This window comes from Zeus faber, assembly GCF_960531495.2.
Source record: "Zeus faber genome assembly, chromosome: 8".
Lineage (NCBI taxonomy): Eukaryota > Metazoa > Chordata > Actinopteri > Zeiformes > Zeidae > Zeus > Zeus faber.
Genome location: NC_137195.1, coordinates 17,268,785 through 17,292,630, shown reverse-complemented (window position 1 = coordinate 17,292,630; position 23,846 = coordinate 17,268,785). Strand labels below are relative to the sequence as shown.

The following is a 23,846-nucleotide window of genomic DNA, read 5'->3' as shown; positions in this document are numbered from 1 at the left end:
TAAAGAAATCCGTGACGAGCTGACGTCAGCGTGTAGAGATGAGACGTCATCAGTTTACCTTATTATTTGACACTTTGGCCACGTCTAATATGGCCATCCTACTTCTGCGAGCTATGCGCGGGGAGTAGTCAGGTGAAGGCAAACACGAACATTTAGTATTAAATACAGGTTAAACAAAAAGTCAACATTTTTGTCTAACAAACAAATACATTTCTAAACACTGAGGGGCCCCTACCAGGCCAGGGCCCCACGAATCATTCATGTCCCGTCCCCCCCCCCCTTAACGACGCCCTTGCTTGCGGATGCAGCGGATGACCGCGTAAAGAAATCCGTGACGAGCTGACGTCAGCGTGTAGAGATGAGACGTCATCAGTTTACCTTATTATTTGACACTTTGGCCACGTCTAATATGGCCATCCTACTTCTGCGAGCTATGCGCGGGGAGTAGTCAGGTGAAGGCAAACACGAACATTTAGTATTAAATACAGGTTAAACAAAAAGTCAACATTTTTGTCTAACAAACAAATACATTTCTAAACACTGAGGGGCCCCTACCAGGCCAGGGCCCCACGAATCATTCATGTCCCCCCCCCCCTCCCTTAACGACGCCCTTGCTTGCGGATGCAGCGGATGACCGCGTAAAGAAATCCGTGACGAGCTGACGTCAGCGTGTAGAGATGAGACGTCATCAGTTTACTTTATTATTTGACACTTTGGCCACGTCTAATATGGCCATACTACTTCTGCGAGCTATGCGCGGGGAGTAGTCAGGTGAAGGCAAACACGAACATTTAGTATTAAATACAGGTTAAACAAAAAGGTGCCTCGTGGGGCCAAAGGGCAAAAATCATAAGCTCGCGTCTGCGCCGCCGTCGTAACGTGGCCGGTCCGTTGCGCTTGGCGCCCGTGGGGCCTGGTCTGATCCCGTCTCCCCAAAACCCACGCACCTCCTCCGCTGCGGGGGTGGTGTACTCTGAGGCAAAAATCTGAAAAATAAATAAAAAAATAAAAATCTGAGTACAGGTACTCCTCGCTTAATGACCGAGATCAGGTTCGTAAAGCGAATTGGTCGATAATCGAGGACCCGTGTTATTTCACGGTAAGGGGGCGGGGCCATTGCGAACGCTAGTGCAGTGAATAATGACAAACTGCGGGAAGAGACTGAGAACGGTGATGAGATGTATACAGTGTATATAGTATTTATAGTGTTTAAAGTTTTATAGTATATAAAGGGTGATGAGATGAGATGCTTGACGTTGCGACGCCGCGGTATTGTACACAGAGCACAATACAGACTGGTCGGAGAGCTGGTCGTAAGTCCACACAGTCGTTAAACCGGTAGGTCGTTCATTTAGGAGTGCCTGCATCCATAATACTCACATAAACACATTCACAGTATTCTGCGTTTATTGTTTAGGCGTTGAAACAACTAGAAGGAACACTGAACGTATCTGTGCTCCGCCGCCCCCCCTCTAATGTAAAGTGAAAATCTCCCAATTGAAATGCACGGCTTTAAACTTGGTTCTGTTCAGCACGAAAAAAGTCAGACAATCGGGCTCCGGGACACGATTCAATAGATTAATTTACATCACTGTAAGCACAAAAAAGCGTGATACCGGCTTGCATTACCACACAATTGCTCTTGGTTGTCAACATAAATACGCTCCATTGTATTCGTTGGACACAGGTGTTTAGAACAAAACCAAAGCTGAACAAACTGACCATCGAAAAAAACAAGGAAGTACACCACAAGGACATGTTTTTGTCCATGCATAAATTGAGGCACTAAACACAAAACATGCGCCCCCCCCCACAGATTATGGCCCATGTTGGGAGCTCTCCATAAAGGTTAAATATTTGACCCATTTTCTAATATATACATCCAATCTTCCAAACCGTTTATAGGACATCTTTTCGAATGCTGCCACTCTTGCCTTCTCTGCAATCCATTCCTGGATTGGGCCCAACTTCTAATGTGTTTGTCTCCTCCCATTAAGACTGATCCATCTCCTAAAACAAATAATCTGGGGTTAAATGGAATTTGCATCTCTGAAATCTCACAGAGATTATTTGATATCCTGTCCCAAAGGCGGCAGTAGCTCAGGAGGTAGAGCGGGTCGTCTAGGCTAGGTCTAGGTCCCCGGGCTGCCTCTATACGGCAGCCCACTGCTCCTAGATTCGTCAGTTACTGGGATGGGTAAATGCAGACACATTGCAAATTTCCCCGTTGTGGGACTGATAAGGGTAAAAAAATAAAAATAATTCTTGAACATTGTCACAGGACCATGAGCCTTGAGTTAAGTGGCCTTTATTGGACTTTGACTGTGCACTAGACAAAGGACCATAAACCATGCGCTGAGTTATGTCACTCTCCTAACTGCTCCCCGGGCTGCCTCTATATGGCAGCCCACTGTTCCTGCATAGGTCAGATACTAGGATGGGTAAATGCAGCGACATTGCAAATTTCCCCGTTGTGGGACTGATAAGGGTATACAAAAAAAAAACCCTTGCATACCTTGACATTCTTGTCATGTTCTTACAAATCCTATCCCACTCATCGTCATCCAATGTCAGGTTCAGGTCCCTTTCCCATGCTGGTGTACTAGATCCCAATATCCCCTATAGCAAATGGCGAAGTTGCAGATATCTGAAGAAACAATTCCTGGCAATTTCAAATTGTTGTACACAGTCCTCAAAAGATTTCAATATACAATTGTGTTTTGGATCCCCTTTAGTCAAACTATGCCCCCCTTTAGTCAATCCTTCCAACAAAAAGGGGATTTGCCAAAACTTAACTTTGGATTCAGCCAGACACTCGAGAAGACATAAAGATACTGGTCCAAATTAAATATCTGGGCAACCAAAGTCCACATTCATTTTAGGAGGGCTAAGAAACAGGTAAAACCCCCACACACAGGAGAGGAGCCATGGTCATGATATGCTACCCATCTGCTCCGGTCCTTGTTACAACTTGCCCTCTCTCTACAATAAACTTGTGGTTTCTACCCCACCGTCTGTGTCTCTGTGTCTCTGTGTCAGAGGTCCTTGAAAATGCCACTCAGACGGCGTGTGGTAGGCGGGACAAGCTTCGACCGCGTGTTGCTTATCTGTCCGTGTTCATTTATATGTTGTAGGTGAGTATCGCTGGAAAAAAAAAAAAAACGTATTTGTTTGTTGTTGAAAGTGGGACAGCACCCAAGCAATATGCCAGAAACATCATCTTGTATCTTTTAAATCGTGAACGTGTGAGCGTGTTTGTGTGGAATGTTACAGTGAAAGTAAGTGGGCGAGCAGCTGAGCCGTCCAGAAAAGCAGGCTGGGTGATTTGGGGATGCCCCACGGAGGAAGAAACCAAGAAGAGAACAGCGAATTTAAAAAAAGTGTGAAAGCCACAGTCTCTCTCTCTCTCTCTGGCTGGAATATTCCACTCAAATGAAAAAACACCTCAGCTTCACTTTTCTCAGCCTAAAGTGGACATTCTGTGCACTTTTCTGTTGAGTCTAAACCGGCCGTTCTGTCCTTGCTGCTTTATACAAACCTTAGATTTTTAAGGTCTGTCTTGTCACATTCCAAATCATTGCCTCACCAAGGTATGGATATTTTCTCTGTAGGTAGAGGATCCGTGCGTCATTCTGCCATCAAATCAAGACAAGAACTTGGATTTGAGCCGTGTCGATTACACATTATTACACAAATGTGTTTCTTCTCACGAAACCTTTTTCTTTTTGTTTCAAAATGTTAATACGTTTTTTTGGGGGTTTTTTTGTGACATTTATTTTACCGTCTCACCACTGAGATGAAAACCCTCTTCAGCAGCACTACATTGCAAGTTTAAAACAAATCATTTTCTCTCACATGGTCATTTAATCATTAAACCAGCATTGTGCCAGCGCTTGAACCAAAATTATACGCATTTTTAAGTGAGGGTTATTTCAAGGCAGTAATGGGATCGAGACCGGCTCGGATCATCTCAGAACTAGTTCATACATTGCGGCTAAAAGCCCCTTTAGAAGCTGAGAGAGACCTACAAACATGGGGATTTACAAACCGCCCACCAGTGTCTTCGTGGGACAGCACCAAACACCTCTTCCTAAATGATTTCCCCGAATATTTGTAGGATTTTCTCAGTACAACCAAAAGCTTTTTTGACCTTTTTTGTTTTTTGTTTTTGTTTCTGTAACATTTGTGATATCGTTCAGACACTGAGTCCGATTGTCCTCCACCCATCTTTGGCGAAGCCCAACGCAAAGATGCTCCGTTTTCTGTGCTCCTGTATTGTTATTTACGGGGGATGAGTTTCAGTTTCAGCGTGGGCTCAGTCAGTTCACACACTCTGTAGTTGTGGTAACAAACATTGCATCCTCCCCACCTCCTCTTCTCCTTCCAATCACAACTTTACTGTGAGAGAGAGCGAGAGAGAGGGAGAGAGGGAGAGAGAGAGAGAGAGAGAGAGAGAGAGAGAGAGAGGGCACTCCATCTCATCTTAACACTCTACACTCATGTTAAAGAAGAGGAAAGCCTGACATCAAAACATGTCCCTCATAGACACAGAGCGAGCAGAGACACACAGCCACTACAACACACACTATAGGTGAGTCAATAGTTCAATCCATTTAACCTGGTTTATTCGTTTGGTGAAGATCCAAATATTGTGATGCACTATCTGCCACTCTGTCACCTGAATAATCCTTTAAGTACCGTATGTATGCCTATATTATTGTTATAATTATGATTATGATTATGGTGATGATTATTATACATAGTATATTATATATATAAATTCTAAATACTGCAAGTTGTCGGATAACACTTAATTAACATTGTGTAAAATTCAGAGTATCTTGTACCAATCGGAATGCCAAACTATTAATACATGGTGATGCAATTGATCATATTAATTGATTGACTTATACCTGAAGATTGGTTGGTTCATTCATTCATCCATCCATCCATCCATCCATCCATCCATCCATCCATTCATTCATTCATTCATTCATTTATTTATCCATCCATCCATCCATCCATCCATCCATCCATTCATTCATTCATTCATCCATCAGCTGCCTGAACTGTAAATTTATCTTGGCGTTCTTGAGTTTTAATGGTTTTTGTTTGCATATTGCTTGTACTGCATTTACTTTATTCACTGTGATAATGGTAATCATCTGTGAACCCCTATCCAATTCAACGGTGTAATGAATGAATCCAAATTAATTTCCCTGTGATTACAAGCCACACAAAACATGTCACACATGCTTCTGTCATGTCACGACAACCAGGCTCTGAATGCCAAACATGCAGCTGAGGCTTAATTTGATTTTTTCAGGTCTTCAGCCACAGGGAAAGGTGTGGCAAAACTAAAGTGTAAATTGTGTAATAATTAACCACTTTTCTTTTTGTGTGTGTGTGTGTGTGTGTGTGTGTGTGTGTGTGTGTGTGTGCGTGCGTGCGTGCGTGTGTGCGTGCGTGTGTGTGTGTGTGCTCACACATTCCTATAACTGTTAGAATGGGAGCTGAGTTGCGGGCATGGAAGTATCTGCAGGTGTGGTGCGGCGTCCTCACTCTGGCCGTGGTGATCATGGCTGCAGTGCTCACTTCCTTGAAAACCGGCTCACCTGAAAAGGTCAACACCTCAGTTACATTGTAGGGGGCGGTGGTACTGTACAGGACAAACCAAACAAAATAAATAGCATATATTCTGATTTACACAAGGATACAAGACACAATAGAATATTATTCAGATTGTACTCATAATTCTAATGTTTATATACAGTGGGGCAAAAAAGTATTTAGTCAGCCACCGGTTGTGCAAGTTCTCCCACTTAAAAAGATGAGAGAGGGCTGTAATTTTCATCATAGGTTCACTTCGACTATGAGAGACAGAATGGGGGGAAAGAATCCAGGAAATCACATTGTAGGATTTTTAATGAATTAATTGATAAATTCCTCGGCAAAATAAGTATTTGGTCACCTACAAACAAGCAAGATTTCTGGCTTTCACAGACCTGTAACTTTTCTTTAAGAGGCTCCTCTGTCCTCCACTCGTTACCTGTATTAATGGCACCTGTTTGGACTCGTTATCAGTATAAAAGACACCTGTCCACAACCTCAAACAGTCACACTCCAAACTTCACTATGGCCAAGACCAAAGAGCTGTCAAAGGACACCAGAAACAAAATTGTAGACCTGCACCAGGCTGGGAAGACTGAATCTGCAATAGGTAAGCAGCTTGTTGTGAAGAAATCAACTGTGGGAGCAATTATTAGAAAATGGAAGACATACAAGACCACTGATAATCTCCCTCGATCTGGGGCTCCACGCAAGATCTCACCCCGTGGGGTCAAAATGATCACAAGAACGGAGAGCAAACATCCCAGAACCACACGGGGGGACCTAGTGAATGACCTGCAGAGAGCTGGGACCAAAGTAACCAAGGCTACCATCAGTAACACACTGCGCCGCCAGGGACTCAAATCCTGCAGTGCCAGACATGTCCCCCTGCTTAAGCCAGTACATGTCCAGGCCCGTCTGAAGTTTGCTAGAGAGCATTTGGATGATCCAGAAGAGGATTGGGAGAATGTCATATGGTCAGATGAAACCAAAATAGAACTTTTTGGTAAAAACTCAACTTGTCGTGTTTGGAGGAGAAAGAAAGCTGAGTTGCATCCAAAGAACACCATACCTACTGTGAAGCATGGGGGTGGAAACATCATGCTTTGGGGCTGTTTTTCTGCAAAGGGACCAGGACGACTGATCCGTGTAAAGGAAAGAATGAATGGGGCCATGTATCGTGAGATTTTGAGTGAAAACCTCCTTCCATCAGCAAGGGCATTGAAGATGAAACGTGGCTGGGTCTTTCAGCATGACAATGATCCCAAACACACCGCCCGGGCAACGAAGGAGTGGCTTCGTAAGAAGCATTTCAAGATCCTGGAGTGGCCTAGCTAGTCTCCAGATCTCAACTTTATAGAAAATCTTTGGAGGGAGTTGAAAGTCCGTGTTGCCCAGCGACAGCCCCAAAACATCACTGCTCTAGAGGAGATCTGCATGGAGGAATGGGCCAAAATACCAGCAACAGTGTGTGAAAACCTTGTGAAGACTTACAGAAAACGTTTGACCTCTGTCATTGCAAACATAGGGTATATAACAAAGTATTGAGATGAACTTTTGTTATTGACCAAATACTTTTTTTCCACCATAATTTGCAAATAAATTCTTTAAAAATCAGACAATGTGATTTTCTGGATTTTTTTTCTCATTTTGTCTCTCATAGTTGAGGTTTACCTATGATGAAAATAACAGGCCTCTCTCATCTTTTTAAGTGGGAGAACTTGCACAATTGGTGGCTGACTAAATACTTTTTTGCCCCACTGTAAATGTACATGTATCCGATGGGTCCAAATTAGCAGCACTCTTCAGCTTGTACGTACATAAACATACACATATCTCAATAATGTAAGAGGCAGCAAAAGGCTAATATGCATATCACTGGAAATATGCCGGTACAAGTATATAATATATAGGACATTATCAATAGGATATTAAAATGTTATTGTTTGAACATCAGCTCACAGGGAAAAAATCTCTATTTGTGAGATGAGGCCGAGTGAGTGAAGCAACAATTTAATAAAAATGGATATAAATTGTTCAAAAAAAATTATAAATGACTTTGAGAATGTGTTTAAATGACCTAGAGAAGAGAATGGCCAAACACAGATTGTGCTTGGGGGATAGTTTGTTTATGACAGTGGCTTTCTGGATACAAGGTGCAGTTTTCTCGCAATCATTGATGTTGTCACCGTTGATGACAATGATGCTGATGGTATGCTTATGATCCCTTTGAAGCTCGCTATCTCGTCATCGGAGCCACTGAGTGTCAACACAACAGGTATGTGACGTCGGCACTGTATACAAGGAGAAATCAAGCCATATATACATGTATGGAGAGAGAGCGAGAGAGAGTGAGAGAGAGAGAGTGAGTGAGAGAGAGACTTTGACTTTGATTGGTTCCTTTATTTTCCGTTTCAGTAAAGTCATGTCACAACAGCAGAAGCTTGATAATGAAGGAGCCGATAAACGACAAAATTAGAGACAAAGCACAGGAAAGTCAAGGGTCAATAAGCATAAAGATCTTCAGAGATAACTAGGTTCTCAGGGATCTGTTGAGAGAGAGAGAGAGAGAGAGAGAGAGAGAGAGAGAGAGAGAATGACTAAAGTTTTTCACTTTTCCTTTTACAGAATACACCTTGGCTGCTCCTTTACAGTTTAAAGATCTGTATAATTTAAACGTCGTCACTTCTTCCTCATGGGGGTGTGGGGGGGCTCTGTAAAAATGAGTTTATAAAACAGGAAATTAAAAATGCGTGTTGTTGTTCTTCAGGTCCCACCGTATCTTACATACAGCTCACTAAGACAAAGAGTAAGTACTTCTCTCTGTCTGGATAGTGATCTCAAATTATTTGTGGTTGGTTTTCCAGTGCCGTCGCTGTGGATTGATTTCCCTTTTTTTTAGTTTCTGCTGCCTTCAGTGTCACTTCAGTCCAAACGTCTTCCTCTATATCTGTATTGTTTTCTTTTTCGACGTACAGAAAGTCCCATCATACCATGGCTGTCACAGGGATATCCTAAAAGCCGCGCATAAAAAATATATTTTATAAATTGACGGTAAAGTCTAAAGCTTTAGCGTTACAGGGTTGTTTTGTCAGAGGGTTAGGGTTAGGTATCTATATATCTATATATATATATAGATATATAGATATATATATATATCTATATATATATATCTGCGCATATACTGTAAAAAGAGTGGAAGATGTGCTTAAACATGTAAAAAAACAAACAAAAAAAACCTTTATCTTTTGTCCGAAATTAAGTGGTATGTCATTCTCCTTTTATACTCTAACATTAAACACATTGTTATGGGGACAATGCTTAGTGTACACACACGCATGCACGCACGCAGGCAGGCAGGCACGCACGCACGCACACACACGCTCATACTTAGGAATCATGACTCCCAGCCTGTTGTCTTGCTTCCTTTGTGAAGTGGGTTGGAATCACCACAACTAACCCAACACGGCTCTTAACACCAACGCAAACCAAAAAGAAGGCATAATTACAGCGGAGGAGGCATAGGAATCTACGGATGGGTCGTCTGCCAGAGAAAGGGGGTGGAACTAGACTCTGTTCATCCGATGCCCGTTTCAACCATAAGAAGCGCGTGACCCATCGAGCAATCTCCTAAAACTCCGGCGATGGGTTCTCAGGACAACGGTTAAGCCGAATTACAGAAGGGCTAAAATCAGTTTTTGTTCCAAACAAAGGAACCAAGTCGCACCGCTCCTTCCAGATTTCTGATCCATTTCCAGACTTCTTCTTTCCACTTCCAATCCCCCCCCCCGCCCAAAAAAAAACGAAAACCCTGTTGACTGTTACTGAATGGTCTGTCGTCTTCACACAGATGAACAGTTTTGGCGAGATGACACCGATTTCCAGGCCTGTGAGTCATGCTCCCTCGTCCTGCGCAACGACGCCATCCACTGCGCTGAGGACGGCCTGTACTTCTTCTACGCCCAGGTCACGTTCCACAAACTGAATGAAGCCGCTTTGCAGGCCAACGTAGCTCAGAGGAGGAGCGTGACCATGTCCAGCACCGGCATGGGCAAAAAGCCGAGGCCGCTGTTTGAGGGTGTCTATCCCAGTGAGAAAGAGGGCTCCGTGTTCGTGGCCAAGACCGTCAGGCTCGGAGAGGGTGATAGCGTCTGTTTGAATATCACAACTGATCACCGAACCATCGTGGCAAACACGTACTGGGGGGCTTATCAACTCTTTTGAGTGTAAATGGAGATCTGTGCGGGCTTAAAGTCATCCGGGATGTGAATTCCCTCCATTTACCATTTTTTCTTTAGCAGCTTATTCCTGTTCTGGGCAACTCTAGTGTATCCCATCATACTACAACTGTAATGGGGATATCCTAATAGATATCACTTTGGGTGTTTAAACATCTATAAATAATATTTTATAAATTGTCAGTGAAGTCTGAAGCTTCAGAGGTTCAGATATATTGTTTCACCAAAAAAGACTTGATTTCGACTAGGGTAAATAAACCAATGAGTCATAATAAGCTAGTATGTTGTTATATTCCATTGTGTATGTAACCAGTATCAAGACAGTACCATATTTTCAATCACATCCAAAAAAGAAAAAAAAAAAAAAATTAAAAGGTGCATTCTTTCTGTTAATAAATATCTCTTTATGTCTTTACATCTTTTTATTATTTATATTTTTGGTTTGTTTTTTACTTTTATTTTTTTTCACTCATCTTATATTATTGGTTATCTATCAGTAACTTTGGTTTCATCTGTGCTTGTTGCCACTTTTCTGTTTAACCTTTTTGTTGGATTTGTTGTTCTGTTGGGAAGCACTTTGAAGCTTGTCTAAAGTGTCTTTGAATAAAGTGTGTTATTGTTATTATTATATTTATTATTGTTATATTCATTATCATTATTATTATTATTATTATTATTATTATTACTTTTTCTTTGTGCTGTAAATTGGCCACATGGTGGTGCTATCTTTTTACCAAATAAAGGACCAAATAGTGGTACGTTTCGCATTATGACACACCACATACTGACATACTCTGATCTCATCACCACACTTTACTGATTTTGCATTACATAATATTCTGAATTACAATGAAAACAAATACACACCGGCATGTTAATGTCAAGTTGTAAGGCTCTAGAAGTTCAAAATCTGGTGCAGAGAAAAAAATATTGTTTTCACAATGGTGTTTGTGTGACACACCAAAGGATTTATTGGGCTGTGTGTTGAACAGGAAGTTAGCGACCAATGGCAGACAAGAAACCTCAAATTGTGTGATTCAGCGTCCTTGTTGTCATTGCTCCTCAGAGGGATACACATTAGGAGTAGAAGGCCCTGACCTGACCCGCCTGCTGAGCCTCTGTTCTGGGAACATTAATATTTGAAACGACTGTTTTTATTAAAGTACTACAGGTGTAACACAATACCATATCACTTAAGTCTTGCCATGTACGGCATGCTTTTGCATAACGTTAAAGGATAGGTTTGCCATTTTTCATCCCAAGCCTTATTAAATTGCACAACCTCACTGAACGCTTTACTAGAGACATTCCTCTGCTGCAGCTTCAATGCAGACCAATGGTGCAAATATATTATAATGTCAGCGCATTGATTGATTGTTTCAATCCATGAAAATAAGGTTGAACATGTACGAGACTAGAAACAGGAAGTTGCGGCCGCATCCGACTGAAACCTGCTGAAGTCGAAACATACACAAAGACACATCTTGACTGCACATCTGACTGTACGTAAAGTGAGCTTCCTCTTTTCAAAAAGGAGATATAACATCATTTTTTTATTAAATGTTATAAGACCTTAAGACGACCGTAAGAATCGTAACCCTGACCCCTTTGGACTGCATTGAAGCACCGTGAGAGCAGTGCATTTCTCAATAATAATGCATTCGCAGAAGTCGTACTCTAAACAGGAACCAACATTCTGATCAGGCCTCTGCTGAAAAATAGCAAATCCAATTCAGGGTGAAAATTGTCTTTTATCAGTCCTGGGAATCATAATTTTTCTCTGCTAGTTGCCTCTATTTGTTTATTTAGCTGTGTTTATACAACCTTTTCTTTTTGGTAGAATCACTTTTTAAAGATATTAGACTTTCTTTTTTAAACCCGACTGGGTCTCGATGAGTAAGTTGCTGCTTATTTGACTTTATTCATCTGTTTTGCTCTCCTACTCGTCGTGGAAGGAACTGTTTTTTTGTTTTGTTTTGCCAAGGCGCCTCCCCCAAGACACCCAGTAAATATTCCGTTATATAGCAGTACTGCCCAACTATGTGAACCTGCACCGGAGTGAGTTTGCGCCTCATTATTACATAATCAGAAGCTGTCTGTCACTGATGCGCAACATATTTTGGGAACGTAAACTCCCTGTCATGTGGGAAAAAAGACCAATCACCCCTCCCTCAGTCTTATCATTTCCCAACTTGTGAAGGACTGAAATCAACCTCCTCTGATGTAGTTTCATTAAATACAGTACAGTGATGTTCCACGAGTTGCAGCTAGGTCCCATGTGACTGGTCACAAGAAGATTACTGTGTGTGCAAGTCCAGCTCCAAACACACACACACACACACACACACAACACACACACACGCACGCACACACACACTAACACACAAACACGCGCTAATGCACACACACATACGCACACACGCACACACGCACTAACACACACACAAACACACGCACACACACGCACACACACGCACACACACATTTTTTTACAGAACACAATACTCTTTTTAACTTGTGTATTAATGCAATCTGTAATGTAGAAATGCTCTGATGTTGCCCTTGACCTGGGCCCTGGCCTTAACTAGTTCCCAGCTACTGCACTATGGCCGCCCACCGCTCCCTCAGAAAACCACTTTGGAGCATATGAAAATGTTTTAGGCAACGTGAATCTTGATTCTCCTTAATTCTCCATGAATCTTAAGACGTAATGGATTCAGAGATTGAATTCCGTTGTTGTACGAGCGGTCAAGATCACAATACTAACATGGGTGTTGCCAAAAGTTCTGAGAAATTATCTTGTGTCTAAGAGATCTAAAATGCTCTGAATTAAAACGTCACTTCTCTGGAATTATCGAAGCAGGGAAGGTGAAGACTGAAAAACATCGACTTGCAATTGACTTGGAATTGAGCAAGGCACTAAAACTCCAGTGGATCTCCATGGAGGTCAATTCCAGGACATTGTGGCCTTCCTAATTGGACGCTTGCGTATTATCGTTGTGCACTGTAAGCAAAGCAGACTATTGGGAAGATGAACACTCACAGTAGGCGAATAAAATCGGATTAAAAAAATGGAAAAATTTGACCCAACTGTAAAATATGTAACAGTGTTTTTCAAATGGGTTCTCTTTTGCCGGATTGACCCCAGACCCCCGAATCATTTAAAAGCTTTGTTCGCTACAAATGAATCGTTCGTGAGTCTTGCATAACTATTAGTAGGCCAAAATAAGCACAGTTCAACATGTTTCCCACTTTTTTAGTGGTTTAAAGGATTAAAAAAAAGTGTGCCGTGGAAGGAAACAATTTTGGGGAACATTGATACACACATGTTATGCTCACTGACTCAAGAGTGAATCCATAAGCACGACACAAAGACAATCAGGTACGAGGTCAAACTTATCCAGCAAGGAATCATGAGGAAATGACCAGAGAAAAATAAAACATGAAAATAGAAATACCGGGAGGATTCGTGAACGAACCCCTCCTAGCGACGTCCCCTGACATCCCACCAGGCTGGTCTAGATGGTCTCAGTGTAAATCCTGGATGAGGGACGGGTCCCGGATGCCACTTGTAGGGACCCACGACCTCTCCTCGGGTCCATATCCCTCCCAATCTACCAAATACTGGAAACCCCTTCCTCCTCCTGCGCTGAGATTTCAGTAGGGAACTGATCATAAAAGCTGGAAACCCATCGATGATCCGGATGGGCAGTGAGGGTCTGGAGGAGGGCAGAACTCTTCTTAAAGGGCTTGAGTCAAGAGACGTGGCAGGTGGGATGGATGTAGAGTGGGGAAGACGCAGGCTAACAGCTGCTGGGTGAAGATCTTGGCTATGGGGAATGGCCCAAAAAAGCGTGGGGCCAGCTTTTTAGACCCAACAGGGGGTAAGTGAGGGGTAAGTCCCGTGTAGAGAGTCAGACCTTCTGTCCCAGAGTGTAGGCGGGAGCCAGGGTGCAGTGACAGTTGGCTGATCTATAAAGCAATAGCAGTCACAGGTGTATAGTAGAGTGGTACGGGCCAGCCCCCAGGTATGTTGTCACCGCAGGTTGAAGGCTTGCACAGATAGGACGCTGGCCTCTCATTCTTGCTCAGCAAAAAGAGGAGGTTTGCTGAGCCTGGGGAAAACTGGAATGGAGAGAAGCCGGGCAGAGCTGGGCAAGATGTTATGGGGATATTCTACCCATAACAGCTGTCTGGACCATGATGTAGGATTCTGTGAAACTATGCAGGGTAGAGTGGTCTCCATCTCCTGGTACATACTCTCCATCTGGACCTTGGACTGGGGATGGTATCTCGGAGAGGGGCTGACTGTGGCCCCCACCAGACTGCAAATCTCAGTCCAGAAACGAGAAGTGAATTGAGGCCCCCTATCAGAGACAATAGCCGTTTCTCAGTACCAAGTACGCAAAGTCCGGACTTGCGGACTTGGAAGTTCAGACTTGGCAAGTTCGACTCGGGAGTACAGACTCTCGGGGACGGGAGGACACAGGACGGTCATTCTGTGAAATGCATTCTGGGATACTTGGCTGTCCCAAGTCCACACAAGTCACCACCAATGCATCCTTGATAAAATGAGCGGAGCAAGTCCACATCCGGACATTTGGACTGGACTTGGCTTGATGTGTACTTTGAATTGGAACAGTACTTGGGCTGCGACTGATGACGTTTCACAAGCCCACAAGAACACAAGTACAGACAAGAACACAGATTGAGAAAGGGCCAATGTCTCTTGGGAGGCTCTCCACTCTAAACACCTGATCTGGCATGACTTTAGCATGACCGTTTCTCTGGCTGTGGGTAATTTAGGCAGCGTAATAGCAGAGCAGCCTTGGAGGACCTGTCTGCCACCATGAAGATAGTATTGTTACCTTCCCATGCAGGGAGCCCAGTGATGAAGTCGAGAGGGATGTGGGACCACGGGCAACGGGACATGGGCAGAGGCTGGAGGAAACCACTTATGGCTTGACGAGAGTTAATGTTCTGTGAGCAGACAGGACATGCGACCACACATTCCCGGGTGGATTACCACCAAAAATGTTGTCAGAGATGGGAGAGAGTCCTGGCTACCTCTGGATGGCAAGCTAACTGGGAGGAGTGTCCCCACTTCAGAACCTGAGAGCATACATTGGTTGGCACAAAAAGGCGGTTATCAGGGCAAGTGCTGGGAGATGGGTGGTTAGAAAGAGAGTGGCGGACGTGCTCTTGCTCAGATCTGGGGAAGATAAGGATATCATCCAGGTGGACAAAAAAAAACCACATTAATAATGTCCCCGAGAACATCATTCACCATGGCCTGGAAGACTGCAGGAGCATTGGTGAGACCAAAGGACATGACCAGGTAATCATAATGTCCCCTGTGGGTGTTGAAAGCCGTTTTCCATTTCATCTCCCTCCTTGATGCGACAAGATGATAAGCATTCTGGAGATCCAGCTTGGTGAACATGGTTGGCCCCTGCAGGAGTTTGAAAGCAGAAGATATGAGTGGAAGGGGGTACCTGTTCTTCATCTTTACCATTATTACCAAGTCACTGCAACCCTGCATCGACTACCATGGTCTGAACAATATTATTGTCCTTCCCCACAAAGAAGAAGCCCACTATGGCTGAAGATGAAGAGGGTTAGGGGTTAGCACCGCCAACGACTCCTGGACGTAGGCCCTCCGTGGCCTTTGTCTCAGGGATGGAGTTGTCTCTGAATTGCAATATCAGGTGGAATGTAAGAGTTTCATGATGGTTACCTGATATGCCAAGACGAACAAGAACGTTGAGTGATGTAGCAGAGAAGGTGACTACTGAGAGCTCTGGCGTCCATGGGTTTTGACAGAGGCTCCTGGGGAATGCACAGTTGCTCTGCCAGGAGGGAGACCAAAACATTTGCTTAATCTCAATGAGTCAATGAAACTGACACAGTGTGAGGCGGCTTGGCCAATCCTAGCTGAGTAAGGGGCTTGCGACGAGAGGGTCTTTTTGAGTGGATTGCACAGCTCACCAGCGCCCTCTGGTTGACCGATGAGCATCTCCTTTTACAGTTGGACGTGTAATGGCCCCCCTGGCCACAGTTCAGACAGAAGTTCTCCTCCTCTGGCATCGCTGTCGTTCTGCTGGTGACAGCCTGGTCCTGCCGAGCTGCATGGGCTCTGCTGAGTCGCTAGGGGTAGGTCGAGGTAGGATCTGACAAGGAAGGAGGAGGTGACGCCTCCGCACCAGGAGACGTCCCTCGATGCAGATGGCCATGGCGATGACAGTGTTCAGATCTGTTGGCGGAACCCGAGCTGCCAGCTCGTACTTGATGACATCAGAAAACCCGTGGTAAAAGGCGCCGGACAGCGATGAGGAATTCCAATCACTCTCTGCTGCGAGGGTCCAACACTCAATGGAATAGTCAAAACCCGCCAGCCCCCTTGAACTGGGTTAAAAAGTCCACAAGCAGCCTCACAGCCAGGTGTAGCATGGTTGAAAACCCTCTGAAATCCGTTCAAGAAGACTGTCACCGAAGAGCAGAGGTATGACTGCTTCTCCCACTCAGCGGTACCCCAATCCTGAGCACATCCCATGAGCTGGGTGACCATGAAAGCCACTCTTGACCTCTCAGTGGGATACGTGAGGGGTTGCAGTTCAAAAGTTAAAGAGCAGAGTGTGAGGAGAAGTGTTTGGGAGCGGAGAGGCGATGTTCTGGGCTGGAATGCATGAGAACTGGTACATGATGCAGCAGCCGTTGTTTGACTAACCAGAGTGAGCCGCGGGATCCGGTTGCAGAGACCCTTCAAACGTTCTTCATGGCATGCAGAAGATTCCTGGAGAGGCCCTGCAAGAGAGAGGCGGGGAGTTGTTGCCCGTGTTGGTGTAGAGCACAAGCCTGTGCCAAGTCTCTGAGTCGCCTGGGTTAATTTCTGGCCAGATTGTACTGTTACGCTCACTGGCTCAGTCAGAATGGATGTGAATCCATAAGCATGACACAAAAACACTGGACTAGAACCAAGAACCGCTTATGGGCTGGCGGTCAGGACAAGCAAGCCCCACCAAAACATTGTATCGCCATTTTTGTTACGGCTTCAGCAATACGGAATTCATGGACGTAAAATCTGGTCCACGGAGCTCTCAAGTGGACATTGTAAAATATATCACATTTTATTGAGTCGGAGTCACTTTTTCTTTAAATTATTAGAATGTACAAACATATATGGTGAATGTGCATAACGAAGTACGTGCGTTGACGTAATGACGTGGCTCTCGGCCCATTTTTCCCATAGAAAAGCCACCGGTTCTGAGAAGGTTCGCAAGCTGAACCAACTGCAAACCAGATTCATGACACACACACACACAGACACACAGACACACAGACACACACACACACACACACACACACACACAGACACACACAAACACACACACACACGCACACACACACACACACACACACACACACACACACACACATCCCACCCATGCTGTTGAAAAATGAAACGTATTGGCAAAGCAGAAATACTAGATTTGGATTTCTTTGAATGTGCAACCTTGAAGCCAAACTGACATACATCTGAAATTATTATCCCAGACTACAATCTGTCCAAATCTGTTTCCCCATCTGTATTTAACATCGCCCCTCCTTCTTTATCCTGTCCACTCCTCCTGACCTTAAACAATTTAAAAATTCTTACTCTTTCAGTTCACAAGTTCAAGTTTATTGTTTAGAGTTGTATTTCAGAACCTTAACCCTAACGTCTAAAAATCTTGGCCTAGATATTGGTAGAAAATTGAAAAGGGCACAAACAAAAGAAAGAAAAAAAAACCTTCCGCGCCCCTATTTTAAATTGAAGTAAAGGATGATATAGTTCGACCCCTGAGATCAATTGGTATCGAACAAAGACAGACTGTTTGGAAAACCTGGAGAGCAGTGAGATAAAGTGACCAGAGCCACGTCCCCGGTACGAGCTGGGGCTGATAAAGCATAATGGCGTTGCTGCAAACAGGGCAGGTAAAAGGGCACGTTGATATGTAGCCCCAAACTCCGGAGGTTGGGTTTCCCACTACTGATCTCATCAGGGTTGAATTCCCCGGGGAACCATGAAAAGATCCATTTGTCCACAGGAATCCGGTGGGAGTTTAGTGAGTTACATATTACAGGACTACTCTCACTTTTATGACGGAGGGAAAATGCAGGGTCTTCTGAGGATCACTAGAGTAAACACACCTTTGTCCGCCTCACTTCATCTGATGTAAATTACAGCTTTGTCATTTTACACAGTATTTAATAGAATATAATACATATGGGATGGGATCGATGTGGGATAGGATGATTTGTATTTATATTGAGGGCTTTGCGTCATATTATGTTCATCTGTAATGTTCACCCATTTTTGTATTTATACTTCACTGGTCAAGACAGAATGGCCCAATAAGCTGCGAAACATAGGGTGCAGCAGAACAATTCACTCTTACACTAGAATTTTACACTAAAACAATTTTTTTGCCTAATTTTGTTTTGATTAGTTTATTGCAGTTTTTTTTAAGGTGGATTTTGACTTAATTTTCAACCAAAGTTTATTCTACAAAATTCTTACATCACATCATATGCCTATGTTTTGGTACAAATTTAATTCGATTTGAAAAAAAACAAAAACCCCATTGTATTTTCTACATTGACTATTTGCTGTTGTTAGACAATATTAACAAATATAATAATGTCGAAACAGGATTCACTAGAATTGTGTCAGCATACATACAGTACAATTATGTGTGTGTGTGTGTGTGTGTGGATAAACAAGGAGTCCCCAAAACGGTTTGTTGAAACTGAGGAACAGGAAAGTGGTAATTAAATCAAATGAGAAAAGAAATCCACAACGGCAGCTAAAAATAGCGCCAAAGGTTTCCAGGTTTCAGGCACAAGCCCACGCAGAAGGAGCCGTTGACACGGGGGAGATGAGAAAGTACACGGAAAGGCCGGGCCCAATCAGGCAAATCAGAAAAAAACCTGTTGGTTGCATCACCTCCCTCGCGCACACACGCACACGCACACGCACGCACACACATACACACACACACACACACACACACACACACACACACACACACACACCCACGCACATGTACACACAGGCCGAGGTGAGGCAAATAATTGTGACGTCTATCATCAGCTTGGAGATAAACACAAGACTAGAACACCTTTCAACAGTTTCCTTATATCAGGACTGTGATGAAACAAAAGGGAAAAGAGGGAACAATACCAGAGACTGTGAACTTTCGAGACATTTGAAAAGTTGTTTGTTTGGTGGCGTGAGCCGCTCACTCTGGGTAGTGAAACCGAAAGGGGCAGGTTGCCAAGTTTTGCCCCAGCCGAGCCTTCCAAGAGTATAACCCCGCTCGAATTACTTTTGACATCCAGCGAGCGGGGATATACTCTTGGAAGGCTCGGCTGGGCAAAAACTTGGCAACCTGCCCCTTTCGGTTTCCCTACCCCAGAGTGAGCGGCTCACGCCACCAAACAAACAACTTTTCTTCAAATGATACTCGAAGTTCACAGTCTCTGGTATTGTTCTCTTTTCCCTTTTGTTTCATCACAGTCCTGATATAAGGGAAACTGTTGAAAGGTGTCTCTGTCTTGTGTTTATCTCCAAGCTGCTGATAGACGTCACAATTATTTGACCTCACCTCGAGCCTGTGTGTACATGCTTGCGTGAGGTGTGACTTCCCGACATCGCCTGAGTAGGTGTGTGTGTGTGCCTTGTGCGTGTGTGTGTGCGCGTGTGCGTGTGTGCGCGTGTGTGTGTATGTGGGTGTGTATGTGCGCGGGCGGGCGTTTGAAATCTGCCTGTTTTTTGTTTCTCTCTGCTCTGGCCATGTGTAATTTTTGCAAACCATAACCCAGCAGGCACCCATCCCCCGGCTAGCCGCTGTGGTAAATCCACTCTGTCACTTTCTGTGACTCTGTTTCCCTCCCACAGCGGAGTCCGTCCCTCCGCAGCCCCGGGCTGCTCGGCGGATCGTTGCAATGTCTCCACTTACGACGTGACATCACCGGAGTTTCCCCTCCAGCAGCGGCGGCTCCCGCAGCAATAAATACCGCCGGCTCTTTTGCAGAAGTTCACTCACACCCTCCAGCAACTGAGAGAGATCTCAACGCGGCACCCGGGGACACAGTCGACCGCAGCCACCCAGTTCCTCCCCGGCGGCGGGGGCCGTGATTGAAGATACCGTTTGAGCTTCGAGTCAGCGGGGAATAATAATAATGGCGGCGTACCCGATGACCCCCCTTGACCTGGAGGCCGGCCTCGACGAGAGGACGGTGGTGGTGTTGGAGAAGAGCTCTCCCGGATGCTGGCCGTGGAAGGCGTGCGTGGCCCTCCTGGTTGTGGCCCTCTGCGTGGCCGAAGCCCTGCTGTGCGCCCCCTACCTGAATGCCAGGGCCGACGCCAAGGTAAGGGCTCCGACTCGGGGGACGCTCCGGTAGACTCCTTAGCGGATCGGGACGGGGCGAGGGAACAGTTTTTTGCACGCTGCAAGTGTCTGACGAATGCTGACCCTTCCCTCCAGCGGGTGCAGTCGGTCCGACCGGAAGCTCGGCAACAGGACGTCGATGAAGCCAGGGGTAATTACTCACGCGGTTGTTGATTTCACAATAATAAACGCTGTTACAAAATGTGTTTTCAACTTTGTGTTTCATGTGTTTACAAGCCCGAAATTGACTTTTTTTTCTCCCTCCCTTAGATCCCCACCAGGCACTGAAACGGATTGGGAGCAAAGCCAAGGCAGCAATCCATCTAGAAGGTGAGTCATCATCGGCTGCACTGATTCTTTGTTTTTTTTTAGTTTTTTTTTTTTTAGCCGACAATAGGTTGCTTGTCTCGTCTTTCCTCTGATTATTTCACCGTGTGATAGTGCAGCCTTTTACATTTAGGAGTATTTATATTCGGGGAAACCACAGGAAAGGCGTTGACAGAAGTTCGTTATTATTTTCCCCGACGATGATTTCATTCTGACCGCTCGGTCACCTCGGCCTTCCGTTGATTGACCCCACTCGTTTAAATGTGCTTTCCTTTCTTTCTCTCTTTTCCAGGCCACTACAAGGATGGCGCCAGCTCGGGGGATCAGCTGGAGTGGACGATAGACCAGGGACAGGCTTTCGCTCAGGGGGGATTCAGCCTCAAGGACAACCAGATCGTTATCCCGCGCAACGGCCTCTACTTCGTCTACAGCCAGGCCTCGTTCAGGGTCACCTGCAACGACGCCGAAAAGGACGAGGCGACGCGCGTCTTGCCGCTCAGCCACCGAATTTGGCGCCTTTCGGATTCCATCGGCAGCGCCAACTCTCTGATGAGCGCGGTGCGGTCGGCTTGCCAGCGCGTCGCGCACGACGAGAGAGTGGGAGAGGGCTGGTACAACGCCATCTACCTGGGCGCAGTGTTCCAGCTGAACAAGGGGGACAGGTTGTGGACAGAGACGAACCAGCGGACAGCTGAGTCCGAGGGGGGCAAGACATTTTTTGGTGGTTTCTCACTTTGACAGGCTGTGTAGAGGACCGCTGGGAGGGAGGCGTTCCACTGTGACTATTAATTAGACGTGTAATGGGCCCACGATAAGCCCCCTGGCTCGTTGTACAGTCCAATACAATGAATACACTGTATGCAGTGTGCTCGAGCCATCCGTAATATTCCATCAATTTTGGCATTGTCTTTACTCATCTACACGGTGATGTTGCAATTTAATATCTCAATCGAGATGCTGGAAGTTGTGAAGCTTGTGGGCTATTCTGTGTCACTTGTAAACTGCAACAGTTCTTTTGGTATTTTTATTATGATTAATATATATTTTTTTATTATTATTAATTATGCAGGGTCTTACTGAGACTGTACATAATTTTCTGACTGCACGAGATAATGACACAGATCTTCACTGGGGAGTGTAGATTACGGAGTACCTACACATTGTTCTGTTGCACGTACCATCAGTTACTAGTGCATCTATTTATTTTAATTTATTTGTATTTGTTTGGTATAGGTTGTATGAGGTTATCTTTCCATTCCATAACAGGCTTTTTAACACTATTCCTTAGGACTTCTTTCTCCTTTTCCCAAGAGCACCACAGGATCTATTTTTCTGTATTATTTTCGAGCTTTTCTTTAATTTTCCTATGTAGGTTAACTTTATTTGTCATGCAAAAGCTACTTTGGATTTGCTGTTACATACAGTAAATTTTGTTTTACCACGTAATCTAGTCGATTCATTTGCACTTTAGAAATCATTTTAAACTCCTAATCTATTTACTTCAATCGGTTTTACAGTTTATTTGTCAAATGGGCAGGAACAGTAGTCCTAGTCGTTGGTGGAAATTAAATACTGTGTGTACATATATATATTTTTTTTATGTTTAATAATATGTTTCCAATTTCTATTCATTTTGTGTGGTTTTGGTGTCAAATGTGTTATTTATTAACCTTTTCCTGAATGAACTTTTTCATCATTAAATGTGAACAGAAGAAAGCTACAAGGTGTGATGTGGCCATTCTGTCATCATCCGAGAAACAAAAGGAAAGAGAACAATAAAAAATACAATCAAATGATGTAGCCAAATGTGCTTGTGATTGCTCGACTGCACAGCACACATGCACACAAACAGGCTCGGTCTTTTAGCCGCAATATAATTCCTCCACAGCTAGCAAATACTTCCTCTGTGAGATCAGACGAGCGGGGGAATTTCCTGCTTTTTGTGTCTGTGAGTGCTGTGTCAGGTGCGGGCCACAGACAGAAGCCTCAACCAGAGTGGGTTTTCCCCAGCGTCCCCCACCCACCCTCCCCGCTCCCTCCCCGGCTGCATACCTCATCTTCAGCCAGCTGGAGGAAAGGAGGAGGAAAGGAGGAGGAGGGAGGGAAGGAGGGAGGGAAGGAAGGGAGGAAGGAAAGCAATGGGCGTTTGGAAGCCCACAGCTGCCACATTAACAATGTCATCATCTAGTGATGCATCTGCATTACAATGAAGGGAAATTCTGTCATTTCACTGATACTCCCCCCCAAGCAACTTATCTATCTATCTATCTATCTATCTATCTATCTATCTATCTATCTATCTATCTATCTATCTATCTACCTACCTACCTACCTACCTACCCGTCTATCTATCTATCAATCCGTCTATCTATCTATCTATCTATCTATCTATCTATCAATCGATATCTATCTATCTATCTATTGTATCCATTAAGTCTGCTTGTGAGTAGTAGCGGAGCTGTCATCACCAGAGAAGCAATAACAACATTTATTTTAACCGGCGCAGCAGAGTTACTTTTTTTCTTTATTTTTTAATAATAAATATATAACACAAACAAGCTCGGAGGGAGCCAACCCAGATTCAGCAGACAAAGATTTAAAGGCTATATTTAGGCCTACCATGTCCAATTTTTTGTTTCTTTCATCATTTAACCTCGGCTTGTGTAAAGTAAAAAAGAAAAAACGCGTTCTTCCACACAGAGAAAAATCCGTTATGCCGCTCACCTCACTTTGTAGTTTGTCTTCTGTTGACTGAGCCCAGAACACTAACATAAGGAGATGCTGAACTAAGGACGCTTTTGCCATGAAAATGTCTGCATGATTGAGAACGTCTATAAATATGTGATGACATCTAGTGGTAGTTATTAAAGTGATATACACTGACCTCCATTGAAATAACAATAGAGTTCTGAAGATAAGTCATCTTCTGGAAAAAAACAAAAAACAAACAAACAGAAACATAAACACATACAGAGGAAAAAACACCAGTTTAATTCAACCATCTTAACCATATAATCGCATACATATAATTTTAAATATAGTAACATTTAAAATTGCTAGATATAGTGAATACAAATATCTTCAAATCCAGCTATATTTTCCATACGTGTGCAAGATTATAGAACATGTCATAAATGGTCTCTGCATTCATATATTACACCGATCGGATCCAGGTACTGTGCAGTTGATAAATATGGGCTAGTTCCTTCATTAATGCTCTGTGACTGCCTTATGTCTT

At 44.1% G+C, this 23,846-nt stretch overlaps 1 protein-coding gene across 1 annotated transcript; it reads left to right on the top strand.

Annotated features, from left to right (window-relative positions):
- Positions 1 to 20,003: 20,003 nt before the first annotated feature.
- Positions 20,004 to 22,391, top strand: tnfb (tumor necrosis factor b (TNF superfamily, member 2)). Its single transcript, XM_080005611.1, has 4 exons — positions 20,004 to 20,261; positions 20,378 to 20,432; positions 20,552 to 20,611; positions 20,901 to 22,391. The coding sequence occupies exons 1-4, from the start codon at positions 20,073 to 20,075 to the stop codon at positions 21,344 to 21,346; spliced, it is 750 nt and encodes a 249-aa protein (XP_079861737.1). The 5' UTR covers positions 20,004 to 20,072; the 3' UTR covers positions 21,347 to 22,391.
- Positions 22,392 to 23,846: the final 1,455 nt, after the last annotated feature.

Coding starts and splice junctions, on each gene's coding strand:
- tnfb (XM_080005611.1), top strand. CDS start 20,073: ATGGCGGCGTACCCGATGACCCCCCTTGACCTGGAGGCCGGCCTCGAC. Junction 20,433..20,551: donor GGACGTCGATGAAGCCAGGG/GTAATTACTCAC, acceptor TCCCTCCCTTAG/ATCCCCACCAGGCACTGAAA. Junction 20,612..20,900: donor GGCAGCAATCCATCTAGAAG/GTGAGTCATCAT, acceptor TCTCTTTTCCAG/GCCACTACAAGGATGGCGCC.